This window comes from Humulus lupulus, chromosome 9 (genome assembly GCF_963169125.1).
Source record: "Humulus lupulus chromosome 9, drHumLupu1.1, whole genome shotgun sequence".
Classification (NCBI taxonomy): domain Eukaryota; kingdom Viridiplantae; phylum Streptophyta; class Magnoliopsida; order Rosales; family Cannabaceae; genus Humulus; species Humulus lupulus.
The window spans coordinates 116,562,970-116,581,837 of record NC_084801.1 but is presented as its reverse complement, the minus strand read 5'-3'; the positions used below and the strand labels follow the sequence as shown (position 1 = coordinate 116,581,837).

The 18,868-nt window shown below is 41.8% G+C and overlaps 1 protein-coding gene across 1 annotated transcript; it reads right to left on the bottom strand.

The window, feature by feature from the left end:
- Positions 1-3,044: 3,044 nt before the first annotated feature.
- Positions 3,045-18,405, bottom strand: LOC133799962 (uncharacterized). The gene is made up of 4 exons (XM_062237945.1): positions 18,282-18,405; positions 17,947-18,052; positions 17,311-17,377; positions 3,045-3,234 (listed from the first exon to the last, which is right to left on the bottom strand). Exons 1-4 carry the CDS (start codon positions 18,357-18,359, stop codon positions 3,045-3,047), a joined length of 441 nt encoding a protein of 146 aa, XP_062093929.1. The 5' UTR covers positions 18,360-18,405.
- Positions 18,406-18,868: the final 463 nt, after the last annotated feature.

The following is an 18,868-nucleotide window of genomic DNA, read 5'->3' as shown; positions in this document are numbered from 1 at the left end:
ATTTCGAGCTTAACCATTGCTTGTAAAACATCCCAAATTCATTCACTTTCACCCAAATGTCTTGAAAATCCTAAAAAAGACAAAATAAATTAATTAGCATATATAAATAAATAATCAAGTGCATAATAATAGAAGAATAATGAATTCAAAATAGACAAATTCGGTACTTATCAAATTCCTCCACACTTGACATTTGCTCGTCCTCGAGCAAACAAAATAAAATCTAAACACCTAAGCAAATAAAAACATAAACAATGGTTTTGTCAAAAGCGTTAGTTGTCTCAAAGATTAATCAACCAAGTACGTTATAAGAAAAATTCGAATTCCACATTCCTCAGAATTTCAAATCAATGTCTAGTCACCACTTAAACTCGATCTATTTATGATTATGCACAATTAAACCTACCAAAACACAATCATTTGAATCAATTTATACATGCCATAATATGTTTTAAAGTCTCTTCTATAATAATATTTTGATGAAAAACATCCACTCCATAGATATTAACCAATTGTTATCCACTAATGTAAACACACATAATCAAGAATCATAAGGTCTTTAAAAGCTTGTAATGTAAGGCTAACGTTAGAGGTAGATGAAAAATGAATATTTAAGCTTAAATCACACCATAGCCTATAATTTTATTTTTTTCAATTCTCTAGATCTTCCCACAAATTTCTCATACAATTCAAGAAAATACATAATCTTTCCTTTTTTTTTTCTTTTCACATTGATCTTACTACTTCCCCCACACTTATACTTTTGCACTATTTTTTTTTCATATTTCTTAATGCAGGTTTTTTTTTGTTTTTTTTTTCTTTTCAATTCAACTCATTGGAAGAAATAGTAAACCATATACTTTCACATTATAATCCAACAAACCAATACAACTTCCCATTCTTACAATCCATAATCCAACCCACCAAACCAAACAATCATACAAAACTATGGTGTAATGGGCCACAAAAAGGATAAAAATTTTAAGCTACAAAAGGTTTAGATATTTGCTTATAAAAGAAAAAGATTAGTCATTACGGCCCAAAAATGGGAAACTAGGATATTCAATTTCATAGGTAAGCTTGAAAGGCTCAAACGATCCAAAGAACATGCCTTAATCACTTTCCTAATCATGTATACTTAGGATTTCGCCTCAAACAATTAATCAATGGTTTCTAGAGTGATCGAGACTATATATATATTTAGATGATAGCATGCATAAATATCTCCAAACAATAGTGAAAAAGTCAATCTAATTGAACACATTATGTTTAAAAATTAAAGATCAAGCTTAAGTAACAACTAGATAAGAGTTAAGCACACAATTCATGCAAAATTCATCAATTTCCTAAACATATTCTGATCTCAATCATAATTTTTATCATTGATAGAAAACTTTCAACAAAACCATGCTTATAAAAACCTAAAAAATGACACTATAAACAACTAAACAACAAAAAACAACTAAACAACACAAACACAAATAACAACTAAAGAAATGACAAATAAAAATTAAACAGACAAGTTTCCCTTCCCCCACAGTTAATTTATGCATTGTCCTCAAGGCATATACTAAATAAAAAATCAATGCAAAATAAAAAGATAAATGTAAGAAAAACTCCCGCATGTTTGCTTTGTTTAATGTCGTTAGCTCGACTGAATGATGTGGTCAAGATCTTTATGTTGGGTATTTCAATGAAGTCTCCTTCCCCTTGATCTTACCAGGAGAATCAAACACATTGAATTTGATAATGTTGCCCTCAAATTCCATTGTCTGTGTTCTAGCTCTAACATCCAGCTTTGTATTTGTTGTCATCAAGAATGGCCTCCCAAATAAAACCATGTCAGATTGGGTATTGATGCATCCCCCATTTCAAGTATATAGAAATCTACTGGAAAGACAAGACTGTCAACCTTCACCAGCACATCTTCAACTACCCCTAAAGGATAAGCATTAGTGCGATCAGCCAGTTGAATAATAACTCTTGTCTCCTTTAGTGGTCCAAGATTTAAAGAAGCATATGTTGAATATGACATGACATTAATTGATGCTCCCAAATCTATCATACACCTCTCAATCCTTTTATTCCCAATCATACAAGGAATCGTAAAGGTTCCAGGATCCTTGCATTTTGGTGGTAGCTTCTTTTGGAGAACGACAGAGACGTTCTCCCCCACACTTATCTTCTCATCACCCTTCAATTTCTTCTTATTCGTGCACAACTCCTTAAAAAATTTAGCATAACGTGGCACTTTTTTAATAGCATCAAGTAATGGAATGTTTGCCTCAACTTTTCGAAAAGTCTCAAGAATTTCATTGTCAACTTCCTCTTTCTTAAACTTTTTCAATCTGCTTGGAAAAGGCGGACGAGGGACATAAGTTGGCATAGTTGGTTTATGTGATGTATTTTTGTGTTGATGGTTCATCATGTATGGAGTTGTCTACTACTCGCTTTTGCACGGGAGCTGTCGATAAAGGTTGTGTGGGTGGCTCATATTGTATACCACTTTGTAGTGTTATCACACTTACATTTGCTCTTGGGTTCCTCTCTAGTTGGGGAGGTAACCGTTCAGAATTTTGAGTTTCAAGCTTGCTCAGAGATGTAGCAATCTTTCATATTGTGTTCTCCAAATTCTTGAGAGACACTTGAGTACTCTAAAGAATTACTTGAGTTTGTATATTGGAAGCTACCAAAGTTGTAAGCATGTCTGACATTGATGGTTCCTGATCTTGTGGGACTCTAGTAGGAGGTTGTTGATGACAAGGTACATAGGCTTGTTGAGGCCTTTGTTGAGAATTAAACCCTCATGGTCTGGTAGGAACCATTTGTTGTTGGTTCCCATATCGAAGATTAGGATGTTCCTTCCATCCTTTGTTATAAGTTATAGCATAAGGGTCATACCTTTGCCTAGGTTGCCCTGGGAATCCCCCCATTGCATTTACATGCTCATTGGTATCCTCTTGAAGTGTGGGACATGCATCAGTAGGATGCCCCACCAACTGACATATGCCACAAGGTCTCACTTGATGACCTAAAGCCATTTGTTAAACCATACTAGTTAATTGTGCCAGCTGTTGTTCTACATTAGAGTTTGTCTCATTTAATCCCTTAACTGAAACTTCTTGACGAACTCCAAACTGTTGAGAATTAGCTTCCATATTAGAAATTAAGCTCCTAGCTGCAGCAGGAGTCTTGTCCACCAGTGCTCCCCCACTTGCTGCATCAATCATGCTCCTATCCAATGGAAATAGTCCTTCATAAAAGTATTGGATTAAGAGTTGTTCACTTATTTGGTGGTGGGGGCAACTAGCACATAGCCTCTTAAATCTCTCCCAATACTCATATACACTACAAGAAAAAAATGCTTTTAATAACACCAAAAATGTGTTATCCAAACATACCATAACACTTTTTGATGTGTTAAGACCGACTATGTTATCGTAGGTCAGGGTACTTTACATAACAATTTATCATTGTTATACAGATGTGTTATTATACTGTCAACGATAACACACCTTCTGTGTTATTTTAATAAATAGATAAGTGTTTAATTATATTATTTATAGTCGATTATAAAACAGATTTCAATACTTATAAATTTGTGTTATACTACACTTTAGTATAACACATTTTTTGTGTTATATAATGAAGTTTGCATAACAAAATTCTTTACTTATAAAAAGTGTTATTGTAATAGATATTATAACACATTTTTCGTATTATTTTAATATTTAGATAAGTTTAAATTCTCATTATATATTCATTTATATAACACTAATTTATTCTATTATTTTTTTATTTTTTATTTATATAATTAAAATTAGCTTTCTAATATATACTAGTATCATCAAATGAACTTGATTTTCAAATAACAAAAAGTAAAAACATTCAACATTGTATTAACAATCCACAAATTAGTTTAAAACATTCAACATTGTCATCAACAACAAAATGTTCTTTAAGTATTCAAGTAGTCTTAAATATTCAACATATTGAAAAGTTACTACTTTCAGCACAAAATATTCTATAGCTGCCCAACACAAAGCCTTCAAAATTAAGTATCCTTTTCTATTTCGCCTATCACATCTGCAAAATAAACAAAGAAATATTTTATTGTTATTATCTAGCATCACAAATTACTTCAAGAAAAATGTTATGGAAATTATTTCCAAGAGAGGACACCGCATACAATGTTCCAAACTACTAGAAGAAGAATCAAGTCCTGCATTTATTTACTGGAAAACTAATTAACACATGACCTACCTAGATATATAATCATCTATATATAAGAAATGGTTATAAACTCAGATTTGTTCTTACAATCGATGGCCCTTTATAACTTTATTTATTATAGATCTATGACTCGAACCAAAAGTAAATGGAATGTTTAGAAATCTCAGCCAATATATAAATATATATACAAAAAGTGAGTTCTATAGCAAATGGAAAGTTCTGAATTCTCAGCCAATTTTCTATCATCATCCAAAAACATAAAACTTAGAACTAAGACAAAAACATAGGCAAATGCTAAATCCATATTATATACAAAATTTGAGTTCTAAAGGAAAAGAGTTTGGAAAAGAAGCTTATTTACTTACTTGAAATGAACAAAAAGTTCTTGTTGACGCCGTTTTTCGTCAAACAGTGAAAGAAGAGCACGTAAACAATGAATGACAATGGCTAAATGAAATAAAACAAATCAAACACGCGATTTTTACGTGGTTCAGCAGTTAAATCTGCCTAGTCCACGAGTCTCTGTTATTAATCTTAAGATTATCTCTAAAAATTCTTTAGCATGAATTCTGCAGAGTTTTCTCTCAAGGATCAGAATTTCGGTCCGTTACAATGGTGCATGGCTTCTCTATTTATAGAGAAGGATGCAGAATACTATCCCACATATTTTGGGTAGTTACTCTTTTGTGAATAAAATAAATGGCTTTAAATGCCTATAATCAGATATAAAAGGAAACGCCCCTGAAGACCAGGAAATGCATAACTGACCAAATAATATCCCACGATTCTTGGGGATTTACATCAATAAATGAGGATTACATCTCATATTTATAATACTTGTAGATATCCAAGGTGGTTATCACGTATCTCTAAGGCTTTAGTTTCCCAGGTTTCCTGTCACCTTTCGAGCTGAAGACATCTTCCGAGGTCACTCAACCTGTTCGAGATTGTACGCGCGCTGAGCTCGGGAACCCATCTTCGAAGTTGTCTCCGAAGATGAATGTGTTCCCGGAGCTATCTTTCGAGTTCATGAACTCTTCGGGGTCACCATACTCGAGATCGTCCATATCCTACAAGCTCAACATATGATCCTGGAGCTTGCTTCCAACCTTATGAGTCCACTCATTTGCGAATCCAACTTTCGAGGTCATAATTAACATGGCTCGAAATCTGAGTATAACATTTTGCCCCCTCAAAAGTATTTGTTCGAATCCTAAGAGAAGGAAACTTTTGAACTACTTTTCTTGAGAACTGTACCGTCACACCTTTGAAAATGGACACGCGTCAGCTGGGTATTGCTCACTTTTGGTACTTGAGTGCCTTGGAAACACGCCCACGATTGTCTGTCTGACAACTTTTCGGCACCTTCTTGTCATTGATCCCCATCCGTTCGATCTAGTGAGGATTTCATTCGACGCTCCTGATTAATTATTTTTCCCCACTTATATATACAAGACCCCACTCTTCATCTTCTTCTTCACTTTTACCTTCATTCGCCATAAGCAAAAAAGAAAAACAAACTCAGAGACCTCTTTGCAAAGTTCCTATTCTGTGCATGTTTTCTCGACCAAAGAAGCAAAGGAATCCTGGTCTGTTCGAGTCAGTGAGTTCTTTCCTGCAACCTCTTCTTCAATCGACGATCTCTCTGCAATCGCCATTACTGTGTAAGTATGCCATTTTTGTTCTCCATTTAAAATGTTCTTGCTGTGTGTGCTAGTTTACGTTCTTAGCATGATACGATAGGAGGTTTTGATCCGATAGGTTTTTATGCTTTCTAGACTTTCATTCTGGATGTTCGTCTCTGGTTTATACCCAGTTTTGACGTTTGAGTGTGGTTCCCATTTTCTGGGTTTTGAAACTCTTAGGCAGCGTTTCTTGTACATTAAGTTTTCGGATAAAAACATGGGCTTTGACAAATGCACGAAACCCAAAAACACTTTTCCTGGCTAACCGTCACTCTTCTTTCCCTTGAATTTCAGGATTTTCAAAAAATTATCCACTCCTTTTCTTTTTCGTGGAATACACGCCCCTGACTCCTCAATAAGGGTCTTAGTATTTAGTCTCGTTCCTAAATCTCCGAGCTCATTCCATCGAGCTCGTGACTCTTGCATGCATGGCCCTCACCATTTTTTCTTTCTCGCTAGATGTCACAGAATCTGGAAAGACAGTGGGGGTCATTGCTGGCAGTCCCTTACGAGCCGAAATCTCCGAGCCCGGAATCGCTCTTTGCCCGGAACCAACGTCGGATAAGAGAATACGAGCTTGCACGAGAGCAAGAAGACATTCGAGCTCACTACCGCCACCAGATAGACAAAGTCATCGAGGGGAAGAGAAGAGTTCTTCAGGAGGCCATCTATCCGGAGCCCAATTCAGGACCTAGGCCTATTCCCCTCGACTCTGCGCTAAAAGTCACTGTTGCGTATCATCCAGGGGAACTCCAGTTTTCATTAATGGGGGAAACTTCATCTTCGCAGCCGAGGAAGGAGATGTTCGAGGCCGAGCTCTACTAGAGCACGGTTACCACAACCAGCCAAGTATCTGAAATCTTGGCCTTCCATGGCCTTAGCTCGTCAGACGCCTTTAAGTGTCGAGTTCCGACCAGCCATGAACGGAGCTGTTTCGCTCCTGGCGGCCGCGATGCCACAGTGAGATACGCGACATGGAGCCAGGAGCACATGAGGGCAGGAGCTTTGCTGCCCTTGAAGTCTTTTTTCAAAGACTTTACTGATTTCGTAGGGTTGGCACCGTTCCAACTCAACACCAATTCGTACAGGGTGCTGTCTGCCCTGAGGTCCTTGTACCACGAGCTGGGGTGGGAAGGACCTTCACCTCAAGAGATTTTATATCTCTTTTGTTTAAAAAGTAACCCCTCCCGAGCTCGGGGAGGGGATGGCTTTTACTACCTCTCGAGCTACCCCAAGGAGATGAAGGTTTTTGGGGACCTTCCCAACGACCCACCTGATTTCAAGAGAGCCTTCTTTTGGACAGATGGTCTGTACCCGTCTCGACATTATTCATTTAGGCGGATTCGTAAGTATTCTCGTTACTTTTATTCCTGAGCTCGAGACTTTAGTTCTTAAATCCATATTTAGTTGAAATGTGCTTCGCTTTTCAGCTAATTTTAAGCGTCCCACCCCTACTGAAGCGATGACGAGGCACAGAGAAGCCTTGCTCCGACTCCCTTATGGCAGGAGATCTCTCTCGTATCTATTACACGAGGACAAGCTCCAAGCTTTCGGGTTGTTAGGAGAGGGCCAGTCAACCTCTGACTGGTCCAGTAAAAAATATGAACACTGGGAGGAGGTGCCACTGCCCACAGGCGCCCTCCCTCCGAGGAGAGAAAGGAAAACATCACTCCCAGTTCGCTTGAGAAGTCTGCGTTCTGGGAATGAAGCCAACGATGAAGCCTCGAGCTCGGACTCAGATGAAGGTAAAACCCTTCCTACTTCGCGAATGTGGTCCCCCACTTTACTAAAACACAGGCCCAATAGGTTAGTCTCGTGCCCACAGGATAGATACCACTTCTACATATGGAGTTGGGTAGATGACTGTGTCCATAGGTTTGATAGTGGGCTCAGGAAATACGACACCATGTACACCACAGACGAGGTGTGGAATGGGATAGCTGTGCAGTACGGGACCAATGATTATAGGGACCTCTCGAGGTTATCACCTACTTATAGGGAAGGCACTCCCCCCGCCTCCTCTGAAGACGGGGGAATTTCATGGTCCCCAAGCTCGAGCTCGGGGGAGAGTTCCAGTTAGGTTTCTTTTATCATCACTCTATATGTCTGTGATACTGAAATAACTTGGTGTACACTTCTCTTTTACTGACCCACTGTGTTGTGACTTGTGCAGGCGAGATGGACTCCGACCTTGACACCCTTATCGACAATGCAGGCGCCAAGAGGAGCAAATGCCCTAGGGCGGGGTCACTGAAGACCGGCCAGCCGGGCAAAGGCTCCAAGAGATCCAAGAAGACACTTCCCCTTGCCCTGCCGGTTTCGAGCTCTGTTGCTGCGTCGACTGTCCAGGCCAGCGCCTCCACGACAATGCCATCCTCGCAGGCTGTCGTCTCCGCGGTTGCACCGATTTCGCTGGTTGGTGACCCTGCCATTGTTGAGTCCCAACCTCCTGTGGTGGGCAAAACGTCTTCTGCTCAACTTTCCAGAAGACCTTCTGCTTCTCGAGTTCAGAAGCTAACAATCTCCATCCATATGGACTCATATGTGGTGGACAACGCTGCTGGACCTCACGGATCTACGCTGATCTCGGATGTCATGTCCCGGATTGGCCAAAGCTATGGCAGTTTCGAAGCTCCCCAGTGGCAGTGCTTAACCGGCACCCGAGACCGCACTGTTCTTTACGAGAAGAGTATCGAGCACACTGCTGCGGTAAGTATTCTTCTATGTTCCTTTTGCTTACATTCATACTGACCTGAGGCTAATGGTGGTTTCTTCCTTTTTTCAGGCTCTTGCCTTCACTGCCCAGCTCAATTACGAGCTGAACAACGAGATCCATTCGAGCAGGACTCATGCTCAAGAGGCGAAGGACCTCCACCTTAGAGCGAACGACGATCTGAAGGCGGCGAATGCTAAGCTCGAGGCAGTGGCTAAGGAGCGTGAGGACATGGCCAAGGAGCTCGGAAAGCTGAGAGCTGAACTCGAGGAGCAAAAAAAATATAACACCCAGCTTTGGGAGACCAATAAGAAGCTTGAAGAGGACAAGGCCGCCACCTTCAACATCATAGAGGATGCCAAAACCCGCCTTCTTGCCGAGTACAAAGAAAAGAAGGAAAAGGCGGTCGACTCAGCCATGTACCGGATGTGGGCTTATAACGAAGAGCTGGACACCAGCTTCTTAGGTCCCCACGAGGCACCGCTTCTTGAACGATGGAATGCTCGGCTCGAGAAGGAAGAGGCTGAACAACTTGAGAAGGAGAAGGCTGAGCAGCTCGAGAAGGAGAAGGCTGCTCCGGGCACCGTTTCGGAGGAAGCTCCGGAGGATAGTCATGCTAGTCGTCCTGGGGGGTCCGATGCCACTGATGCTGAGAAGGCCAAGGAGACTCCTCTTCCTTGAATCTGACCTCGGGGAGATCAGTTATCGGGGCTGCGTCCCCTTATTTCTGTAATTATTTTAATATATGCCCACGGGGCTGATACAATTTCTTTTACCATTATTTTATATGCTTTACATTTCTTGGCTCGAAATATTTTGCATATTTTTATATTGATGAACCGGTTATGTTTATTTATTCGTACAAACATAGTTTGGATTTAGGCTCGAAATTCGATGCATTCATGCATAGTTTATTCGAATTATCCGCTTCCGACCTCGTTACTTATCAAGGTCGAACATTACTTTAACCATGAACTCAAAAGTACTTATATGGTATGTAATGTGAATGATCTGGTTATATCTTTTTTTGTTTAGTCACTTTTCCTCATCCTCAGTTTTTGTTCCGAGGTTAAGAGTTTGAAACTATTTTTCTCTTAAGATATTCCAGCCTCGATCTCGACTTGTCTCGTGATAGGTTTAGGCTCCTACTTATCATCGATTGATTTTTTGGCTGGTTTGTTCCAGACCTATTAAGTTTGAACATCTGGTTAACTCCAAACGTTTTAGGTTTTTGGTAGTTCGGTTTTGTCCGAACTATCTAAGCTCGCGTATTTGGTTATATCCAAATACTTCATATATTTTTTATAACTCAGTTATCTAGGCTCGCGTACTTGGTTTTCTCCAAATACTTTTATCTTTTTGATAAGTCGGTTATGTCCGAACTATCTAAGCTCGCGTACTTGGTTATCTCCAAATACTTCATATAAATATATATCTTTTATTTTTTAATCTGACGGTATATATACCCATGATGCCCCCTTAATATCCTATGAGTGTGACCATAGGTTATTAAATTAAGAGAGATTGCAAAAATAAAAAGAAATTACATATGGAACAAAATAGACCTTTTATTTGATGAAATTCAAAAACAAACTAGTACAGATAGAAATTCATGGTTACAGGCAACACTTCCTACACTATTGATAGTAAGGTCTATGGTGTTCTCCATTCCATGCTCGCGGTATCAGGCTCCCATCCAATCTTGCAAGTTTGTACACACCAGGTCGGATGACTGACTCTATCTGGTATGGTCCTTCCCAGTTCGGCCCGAGCACTCCAGCTGCTGGATCTCGGGTTGCCAAGAATACGCGTCTTAATACCAGATCTCCCATTCCGAACTTTCGATCTCGAACCCTCTTATTGAAATATCGTGTAGTTCGTTGCTGGTAAGCAGCATTTCTCAGCTGAGCCTCTTCTCTTTTCATCAATCAAATCTAGGGTTTCTTTGAGCTGAGTGTGATTGGAACTTTGATCGTAAATCTGAGTTCAGATCGTCGGGATTTCGACCTCGATGGGCAACATTTCCTCGCAGCCGTATGCTAGAGAGAACGGAGTATGTCCTGTTGATGTTCGAGCTGTGGTCCTATATCCCCAAAGGACTTGAGGCAATTCCTCGGGCCATCTTCCCTTTGCCTCCTCCAACTTTTTCTTTAGAGAGCTCTTGAGAGTTTTGTTAACGGCTTCGACCTGACCATTCGCTTGAGGGTGAGCCACTGATGAAAAACTCTTTATTATGCCATTCTTCTCACAAAAGTTGGTGAATAAGTCGCAATCGAACTGGGTTCCGTTATCAGATACAATCTTTCTCGGTACTCCGTATCGGCATATGATGTTCCTTACCACGAAATCAAGGATCTTTTTCGAAGTTATAGTTGCCAATGGTTCAGCCTCCGTCCATTTAGTGAAGTAATCAACGGCGACTACAGCATATTTCACTCCGCCTTTTCCAGTTGGGAGAGAGCCTATGAGGTCGATGCCCCATGCTGCGAAAGGCCATGGGGATGTCAACATGGTCAGTTCGGATGGTGGAGCTCGGGGTATCATGGCGAATCTCTGGCATTTGTCGCATTTCTTCACATACTCAAAAGAGTCTGTTCTAATGGTTGGCCAGAAATATCCTTGACGTATGATCTTCTTGGACAGGCTATGCCCCCCGGTGTGGTTTCCGCAGAACCCTTCATGAATTTCTTCAATGATCTTCTTTGCTTCGGGAGGGGTTACACACCTAAACAGCGGCATGGAATATCCTCTTCTGTATAGCTTTCCATCCAAAATGGTGTAATGAGGAAGTTGATACATCAATTTTCGAGCCTGGTTTCGATCTTTTGGAAGAATTCCATTTTCGAGATAATCAACTATTGGACTCATCCAGGTCGATTCTGTTTCAATCATACACACATCTTCCTCGTCTGGCTCAGTAATGCTGGATGCTGATAGGTGTTCTATGGGTACAACATTCAGCTCTTCATTTTCGGCGGAAGTGGCGAGTCGAGCTAAGGCATCTGCATTTGAGTTTTGTTCTCGGGGAACCTGTTCGATTGCATAAAACTCGAAATACTCCAATGCGGATTTTTCCTTCTCCAGATAAGCTGTCATTCTTGTGCCACGAACCTGGTACTCTCCCAAGATTTGATTAACCACGAGCTGGGAGTCGCTGTAGCAATGTATAGCTTTGGCCTTGAGCTCTTTTGCTATTCGTAGTCCCGCGAGTAGAGCCTTGTACTCAGCTTCATTATTAGATGCTTTAAAGACAAATCTTAAAGCAGAGTGAAATTTGCTCCCTGCAGGAGTGATCTGAATAACTCCTGCCCCCGCTCCATTTTCATTTGACGAGCCGTCGACGTAAAGTTTCCACAGCTCGTGGGCCGTGGTTATTACCTCGTCGTCGGCTATACCAGTGCACTCCACTATAAAGTCTGCCAAGGCTTGTGCCTTAATGGTCGTTCTTGGATGGTAGGTGATCTCGAACTGTCCGAGCTCAACAACCCATTTAAGGAGTCGACCTGACGCCTCTGGTTTAGACAGGACTTGCCTAAGTGGTTGATCTGTCAGTACATGGATGGGATGTGCCTGAAAGTAGGGGCGGAGCTTGCGAGATGAGTGGATTAAACTGAGGGCGAGTTTCTCCATCAATGGATATCTTGACTCTACCCCCAGTAATCTCTTACTGATGTAATAGACGGGTTTCTGCACCCTCTCTTCCTCTCGAATGAGCACCGCGCTTATCGCGTGTTCGGTGGTTGAGAGGTAAAGGTACAATACTTCTCCCGTTTCGGGTTTTGACAGGATGGGTGGTTCAGCGAGGTGTCTTTTGAGCTCCTGAAAGGCTAGCTCGCACTCTTCTGTCCATTCAAACTTCTTACTTCCTCTCAATAAGTTGAAGAATGGAAGGCCACGATCCGTTGACTTCGAGATGAATCTGCTCAGGGCGGCCATCCTGCCAGTCAAGCTTTGGACATCTTTATGCTTCCGAGGTGAAGGCATATCAATCAGGGCCTTTATTTTGTCGGGATTAGCCTCGATTCCACGAGAGTTGACAATGAAACCCATAAATTTTCCCGAAGATACCCCAAAAGTGCACTTCTGAGGATTTAGCTTCATGTTGTATTTTCTGAGCACGCCAAAGCACTCTTCGAGGTCATCAACATGGTTCTTGTTAAGTTGAGACTTTACAAGCATGTCATCAACATAAACTTCCATGTTGTTCCCTATTTGCTCTGAAAACATCATGTTTACGAGCCGCTGATATGTAGCTCCAGCGTTCTTGAGCCCAAACGGCATAACATTATAACAGGATAGCCCTTTATCTGTGATGAAGCTCGTATGTTCTTGGTTGGGGGCATGCATGGGAATCTGGTTATATCCAGAATATGCATCCATGAATGACATCAAGCCATGCCCTGCCGTGGCATCCACGAGCTGATCAATTCTTGGCAGCGGAAAACAATCTTTTGGGCAAGCTTTGTTGAGATCCGAGTAGTCAATACAGGTTCTCCACGTCCCATTGGGCTTTGGGACCAACACTGGATTGGCTACCTAGTCAGGGTAAAAGGCATCCCTAATGAAATGGTTTGCTTTTAACCTGTCAACTTCCTCCTTTAATGCTTTCTTTCTGTCCTCGTCCAGCTGTCTTCGCTTTTGTTGCTTCGGGGGAAAGCTTTTGTCTATGTTTAATGCGTGGCTCGCAACATTCGGGCTTATCCCCACCATGTCTGAGTGTGACCATGCGAAGACATCCTGGTTTTTCTTCAGAAAGCAAATTAATTGTTATTTTGCTTCGTCTTGGAGGTGTTTTCCGACCTTCACCTTCTTCGAGGGATCAGCTTCGTCGAGCTGAACTTCTTCGAGCTCTTCCAATGGTTTGAGGTCAACTTTCTCCTCAATCCTTGGATCGATTTCCTCATCAATTTCTAAAACCGTTCCATCTTTATTTTGTATGATAACGAGTGCTTGAGCGCTCGTTTGTTTCTTTCCCCTCAAAGAAATGCTATAGCACTCCCTTCCTGCCAATTGATCTCCTTTTAATGTCCCGACCCCGCTTGGGGTTGGGAACTTAAGGGCCAGGTGCCTCACAGATGACACTGCCCCCAGCCCGACCAGGGCGGGTCTCCCGAGCAGTACATTGTAGGCAGATGGTAAATCTACCACCACGAACTCCATTATCTTGGTCACCGAGACTGGATAGTCTCCCAAGGTCACAGGGAGTTCAATGGATCCCATACAGGCCGTCCCTTCTCCTAAAAAGCCGTACAAAGTAGTTGCACATGCCTTCAGGTCGCGAAGGGAGAGTCCCATTTTCTCGAGGGTCACTTTATAAAGAATGTTGACTGAGCTCCCATTGTCTATGAGAACTCGGCGGACTCTCTTGTTGGCAAGCTGAAGAGTAATAACCAATGGATCATGATGAGGGAACTGAACATGGGAAGCGTCCTCCTCAGTGAAGGTTATCGGTTGTGTTTCAACCCTTTGGCTTTTTGGTGCCCTAGGTTCGGGTTCATAAGGAGACCCGTCCCCTGTCTTCAGCTCGTTAACGTATCTCTTTTGAGCATTTCTGCCCCCTCCTGCGAGATGAGGCCCTCCCGAGATGGTTATTACGTCCTCTCCATCTATCGGCGGAGGCCTGTCTTCTTCCCGAGATCGGGAGTTATTATTTTGTGCCGTCGAAGGCGCAGCTACTCTCTGGCTCGCAGTAGTCTGTCCAGTACTCTGGTTTTTGACATACTGCCGGAAATAACCTCTCGAGATCAACCCTTCGATCTCATCCTTCAGCTGTCGACATTCATCAGTTGTATGTCCGGTGTCTCTATGGAATCGGCAATACTTACTGGAATCCCTCTTGGATTTTTGATTTCTCATTGGGTCCGGACGCCTGAAGGGGACCTGGTTTTCATTAGCCAGGTATATGTTTTCCCGAGACTCGTTGAGCTCAGTGTGCACTTTATATACGGAGAAATACCTTTCTCCTTTCTTTTTCTTTCCTCCTTCAGCCTTGGGGTTATTTCCCTCGCTCTTTTTCCTCTTGGAGGGATTCTCCGAGGTAGGCTGTGGAGCTGCTGGGTCAGCCAAGGTTGAGGCGGAGTTGATGTTTATCGTTGTAGTTTCGGTCTGTGAGGTCACCTTGAGCGTTGACCTCGCCTCCTCTACATTGACAAATCTCTGCGCTCGTCTGTTAAACTCGGTTATTGACCTCACCGGTTTCCCTTGCATGTCATCCCAAAGGGCACTTCCGGGTAAAACACCAGCTCGGATAGCCATCAGGTGCCCACTGTCATCCACATCTCGAGCTCGGGCGACCTCCAGATTAAATCTTGTCAGATAGCTTTTCAGTGTTTCGCCTGGCTGTTGCCGGACGTTGGTCAAAGTGGATGCCTCTGGTCTGACTCCCATCATAGCTCGGAACTGCTTCTTGAAGTCTCTAGACAACTGATCCCATGAAGTTATCGAGTGCCTCTTGTACTTTTCGAACCAACTCTTGGCAGGTCCGGCCAATGATGTTGGAAACAACATGCACCTGAGCTCGTAACCCACATTACTAGCTGTCATAATAGTGTTGAATGTACTCAGGTGACTGCATGGGTCGGTTTTTCCTTCAAACGCTGGGACGTGAGGAATCCGGAACCCTTGAGGAAATTGAGTGTTAGAAATATGCGGAGCAAACGGCTCGAGCTCCTCGTCAGAGTCCATTCCCTCGTTCATTCCCTCGTTCATTCTTCGAAAGCCTAAAGGCTTTTTCGAGCTGATCGATCCTTTCTTGGACTGGGTCCGTAGGTGGTGTTGTCTGGAATTGACAGTCATTGATCATGATTCCAGGCTCGCATCTCCGTGAGGGATCTCTATGCCCATTCAGGTGATTCCTTAGGTCCGGATTTGTCTGATCTCCCTTCCCCCTACTCTGATTCAGATGATTTCGCAGGTCAGGACGATTCTTGCGGCTTCCAGTATTTTTACGACCTCGGTCATGTTTACTGATGGACCTGGTCTCTCCGGACTCGTCACTGGTGAAACTCATTGATCGGTCATTTCGCGATGGGTTCTTCCCGTGTCGCCTCATCTCTGCAGTGCGAGACCGGGACGTCTGACTTTTCTCAGATTGTGCGCCTCTTCGCTCCTGGAAAGTCTCCCTGTGTCCTTGTCTATCCCTCGTACGCCCTTGATCCTGATCCCGAACAGGTTGAGCATTTCTGCGGGGAGGTGAAGGATATGTTATGGGAGACGGAGGGAACCGTATAGGCGATGGTGGCTGCCGCCCTTGCCTCGGCCTAGAGGGTCCAGAATTTTCCCGAGATGGGTCAGTCGCGTTCGGTGCACTACCAGGAACCTGAGTCCGAGCCTCGGCAGGAGTTCAGTTATTCTCAGTTCCTGCAGGCACTTCCACAGGTGGATTAGGCGGGACCCGAGCTCGGGTACTCCTCTGGGGCCTAGGAGGAGCAGATGGCTCTGCTGGTGCCAGAGGTTGAGTCGACCTCCTTGTGGCAGCATCTTTTCGTGGACGTCCACAGGGCCTCCGGGGAGGAACATGCACGTCCCTTGGAGGAGGGACTTGGTTATTGCGCGGAGGCGGGGGCTAAGCCACCTACGCCTCTGCGGCCATCCTAGTCAACTCCTCATTTCGTTTGTTGGCTTCTGCCAACAGCTGTTTCAATTGCCGGTTTTCCAGTTCTACAATAGGAACATAACGCTCTGGATGGTAGTACATGTCCTCATCCCTTGGTTGTGAAGGTGGTCCCCGGGAATCAGAGGACCCACTTCTCTCATCAACATCCGGGTTCTCCATTGGTTGTTTTCCGGGACGCCTTGGGTAATTTTCTTCAGGCGTGTTCTGATTGTTTGTGGCCATGGCTTTTCAGGGATGAATGCTTAAGGCTCTCAATGAAAGCATCAAACTGTTGACGCCGTTTTTCATCAAACAGTGAAAGAGGAGCACGTAAACAATGAATGACAATGGCTAAATGAAATAAAACAAATCAAACACGCGATTTTTACGTGGTTCAGCAGTTAAATCTGCCAAGTCCACGAGTCTCTGTTATTAATCTTAAGATTATCTCTGAAAATTCTTTAGCATGAATTCTGCAGAGTTTTCTCTCAAGGATCAGAATTTCGGTCCGTTACAATGGTGCATGGCTTCTCTATTTATAGAGAAGGATGCAGAATACTATCCCACATATTTTGGGTAGTTACTCTTTTGTGAATAAAATAAATGGATTTAAATGCCTATAATCAGATATAAAAGGAAATGCCCCTGAAGACCAGGAAACGCATAACTGACCAAATAATATCCCACGATTCTTGGGGATTTACATCAATAAATGAGGATTACATCTCATATTTATAATACTTGTAGATATCCAAGGTGGTTATCACGTATCTCTAAGGCTTTAGTTTCCCAAGTTTCCTGTCACCTTTCGAGCTGAAGACATCTTCCTAGGTCACTCAACCTGTTCGAGATCGTACGCGCGCTGAGCTCGGGAACCCATCTTCGAAGTTGTCTCCGAAGATGAATGTGTTCCCGGAGCTATCTTTCGAGTTCATGAACTCTTCGGGGTCACCATACTCGAGATCGTCCATATCCTACAAGCTCGGCATATGATCCTGGAGCTTGCTTCCAACCTTATGAGTCCACTCATTTGCGAATCCAACTTTCGAGGTCATAATTAACATGGCTCGAAATCTGGGTATAACAGTTCTAAGCTTTCTTCTTCAACTTCTGGGGCCAAGGCTAAGCTTGGGTGCCAGCCATGGACTTCATCTGATAGTCAATGCAATGAAACAACCAACAAATTAAAACTAACCCATATAGTATTGACTAAAAAGAAGACCAAAAAATACTCAATATAAATAGAATAAATATACTAGCATAGTAACTCATCTGGGACTCATTCTCCAAAATATCTTACCCACATTATAAAGAAACTTATTGAGATTACAATTTCCAAATTTACACTTTCAATACAACCCAAATATGGTCCAAAAAATTAATTTGCTCTAGTATGTAAATAAATTACAAATATGGTCCAAATAATAGAGATGCCCAAATTTATTTTAAATACAAAGCTAAGGCAAGAACTCTCATGTACAGTTGAAGAAACCCATTGAGTTGCTTCCTTCAACATCATTTTAATTTTCAATCTGATTTTCAAAAAAGAAGAATAAGGCAGAACCAAGCTATCATTAAATAAAAGCAAAACTGGTATCTCAAAGGAACATCCTGCAATCTTGCACCTGTACAGTAGCCCCCATCCTTCTATTGTAAAGAGGGTACATTTTGTCAAGTCTGTCATTCATGCTATTGAAAGTAACACCATAAAGTTTGCTTACCAAGTCTTGTTCGCATCTCCTCTACAAGATCATACATCTTTTCAACAGGTATAGACAAATCATATTTGTAAACTGCCCCTGATTTTTGCAATGCTTCTGCTAAACCCTGCATCAATATAGCATAAGACGTTTTTCTTTATTGTTTCTCTGTATTTTAAATGCAAAGTAAAGATGAAAAATCAATAGAACATTTTTTTTCCAAATTTCTGTGTAATTGAGAATGTATCATGGCTATTGGAACTAATACTTTCTATCTAACTAAACAGATGTTAAAAACAAGGCAATGATCAACCCATATTATAATCACTATTCATAAGCTGAAGGAAAAATGATACCTCACGTAAACGCCAAAACAATAATGCTTGGTTAATGTCTTGTGCTAGAGCACCATCAGAAACCAAGCCAACTTCCATTGCATGAATTAAGAAAGCTTCAAGTTTTTCTCTCGAAATGCCCAAACAAGACAGTAAAGTCTTATTAGTATGGACATGCCATCTGTTGTAAAGGAATTTAGGGGGAAAATAACATTTTTTTTAAGAGATTATGATTGCCACTCAATAATAGATATTACTAGTATACTTGAATAGGCTTATCATAAAGAGAAGAGGCCAAAACTGAATAACGTATTAACAGAACTATTAGTATCCATAAAAACTACTTCAACAAAAAACAACATGAAAAAAGTTATCAATTCAACTCTCCCACATCACAGATTATATTGATTTTCTTTCCCTTATAGTAAAAATTGTGGTGCCACACAAGATCATATTACATAGACTAACAAAAATAAAAGAAACTAAGGTAGCTCTACTTAAGATTGTGTCTCCTACTAATTAGCTCAGTATGCAAACTAGCAACAGAAAATGCAAGTCAAGGCCTAAATTTGTGTAAAGCCTTTCCTTTGATGTATACTATACTATGA

What these genes read in the sequence shown, in the direction of transcription:
- LOC133799962 (XM_062237945.1), bottom strand. Translation starts at nt 18,359, where the DNA reads ATGGAAGTTGGCTTGGTTTCTGATGGTGCTCTAGCACAAGACATTAAC. An exon ending in TGTTTTGGCGTTTACGTGAG is followed by an intron (nt 18,053 to 18,281) that starts GTATCATTTTTC and finishes ATATTGATGCAG; the next exon opens with GGTTTAGCAGAAGCATTGCA. An exon ending in GAAGAAGAAAGCTTAGAACT is followed by an intron (nt 3,235 to 17,310) that starts GTTATACCCAGA and finishes TCCATTGGATAG; the next exon opens with GAGCATGATTGATGCAGCAA.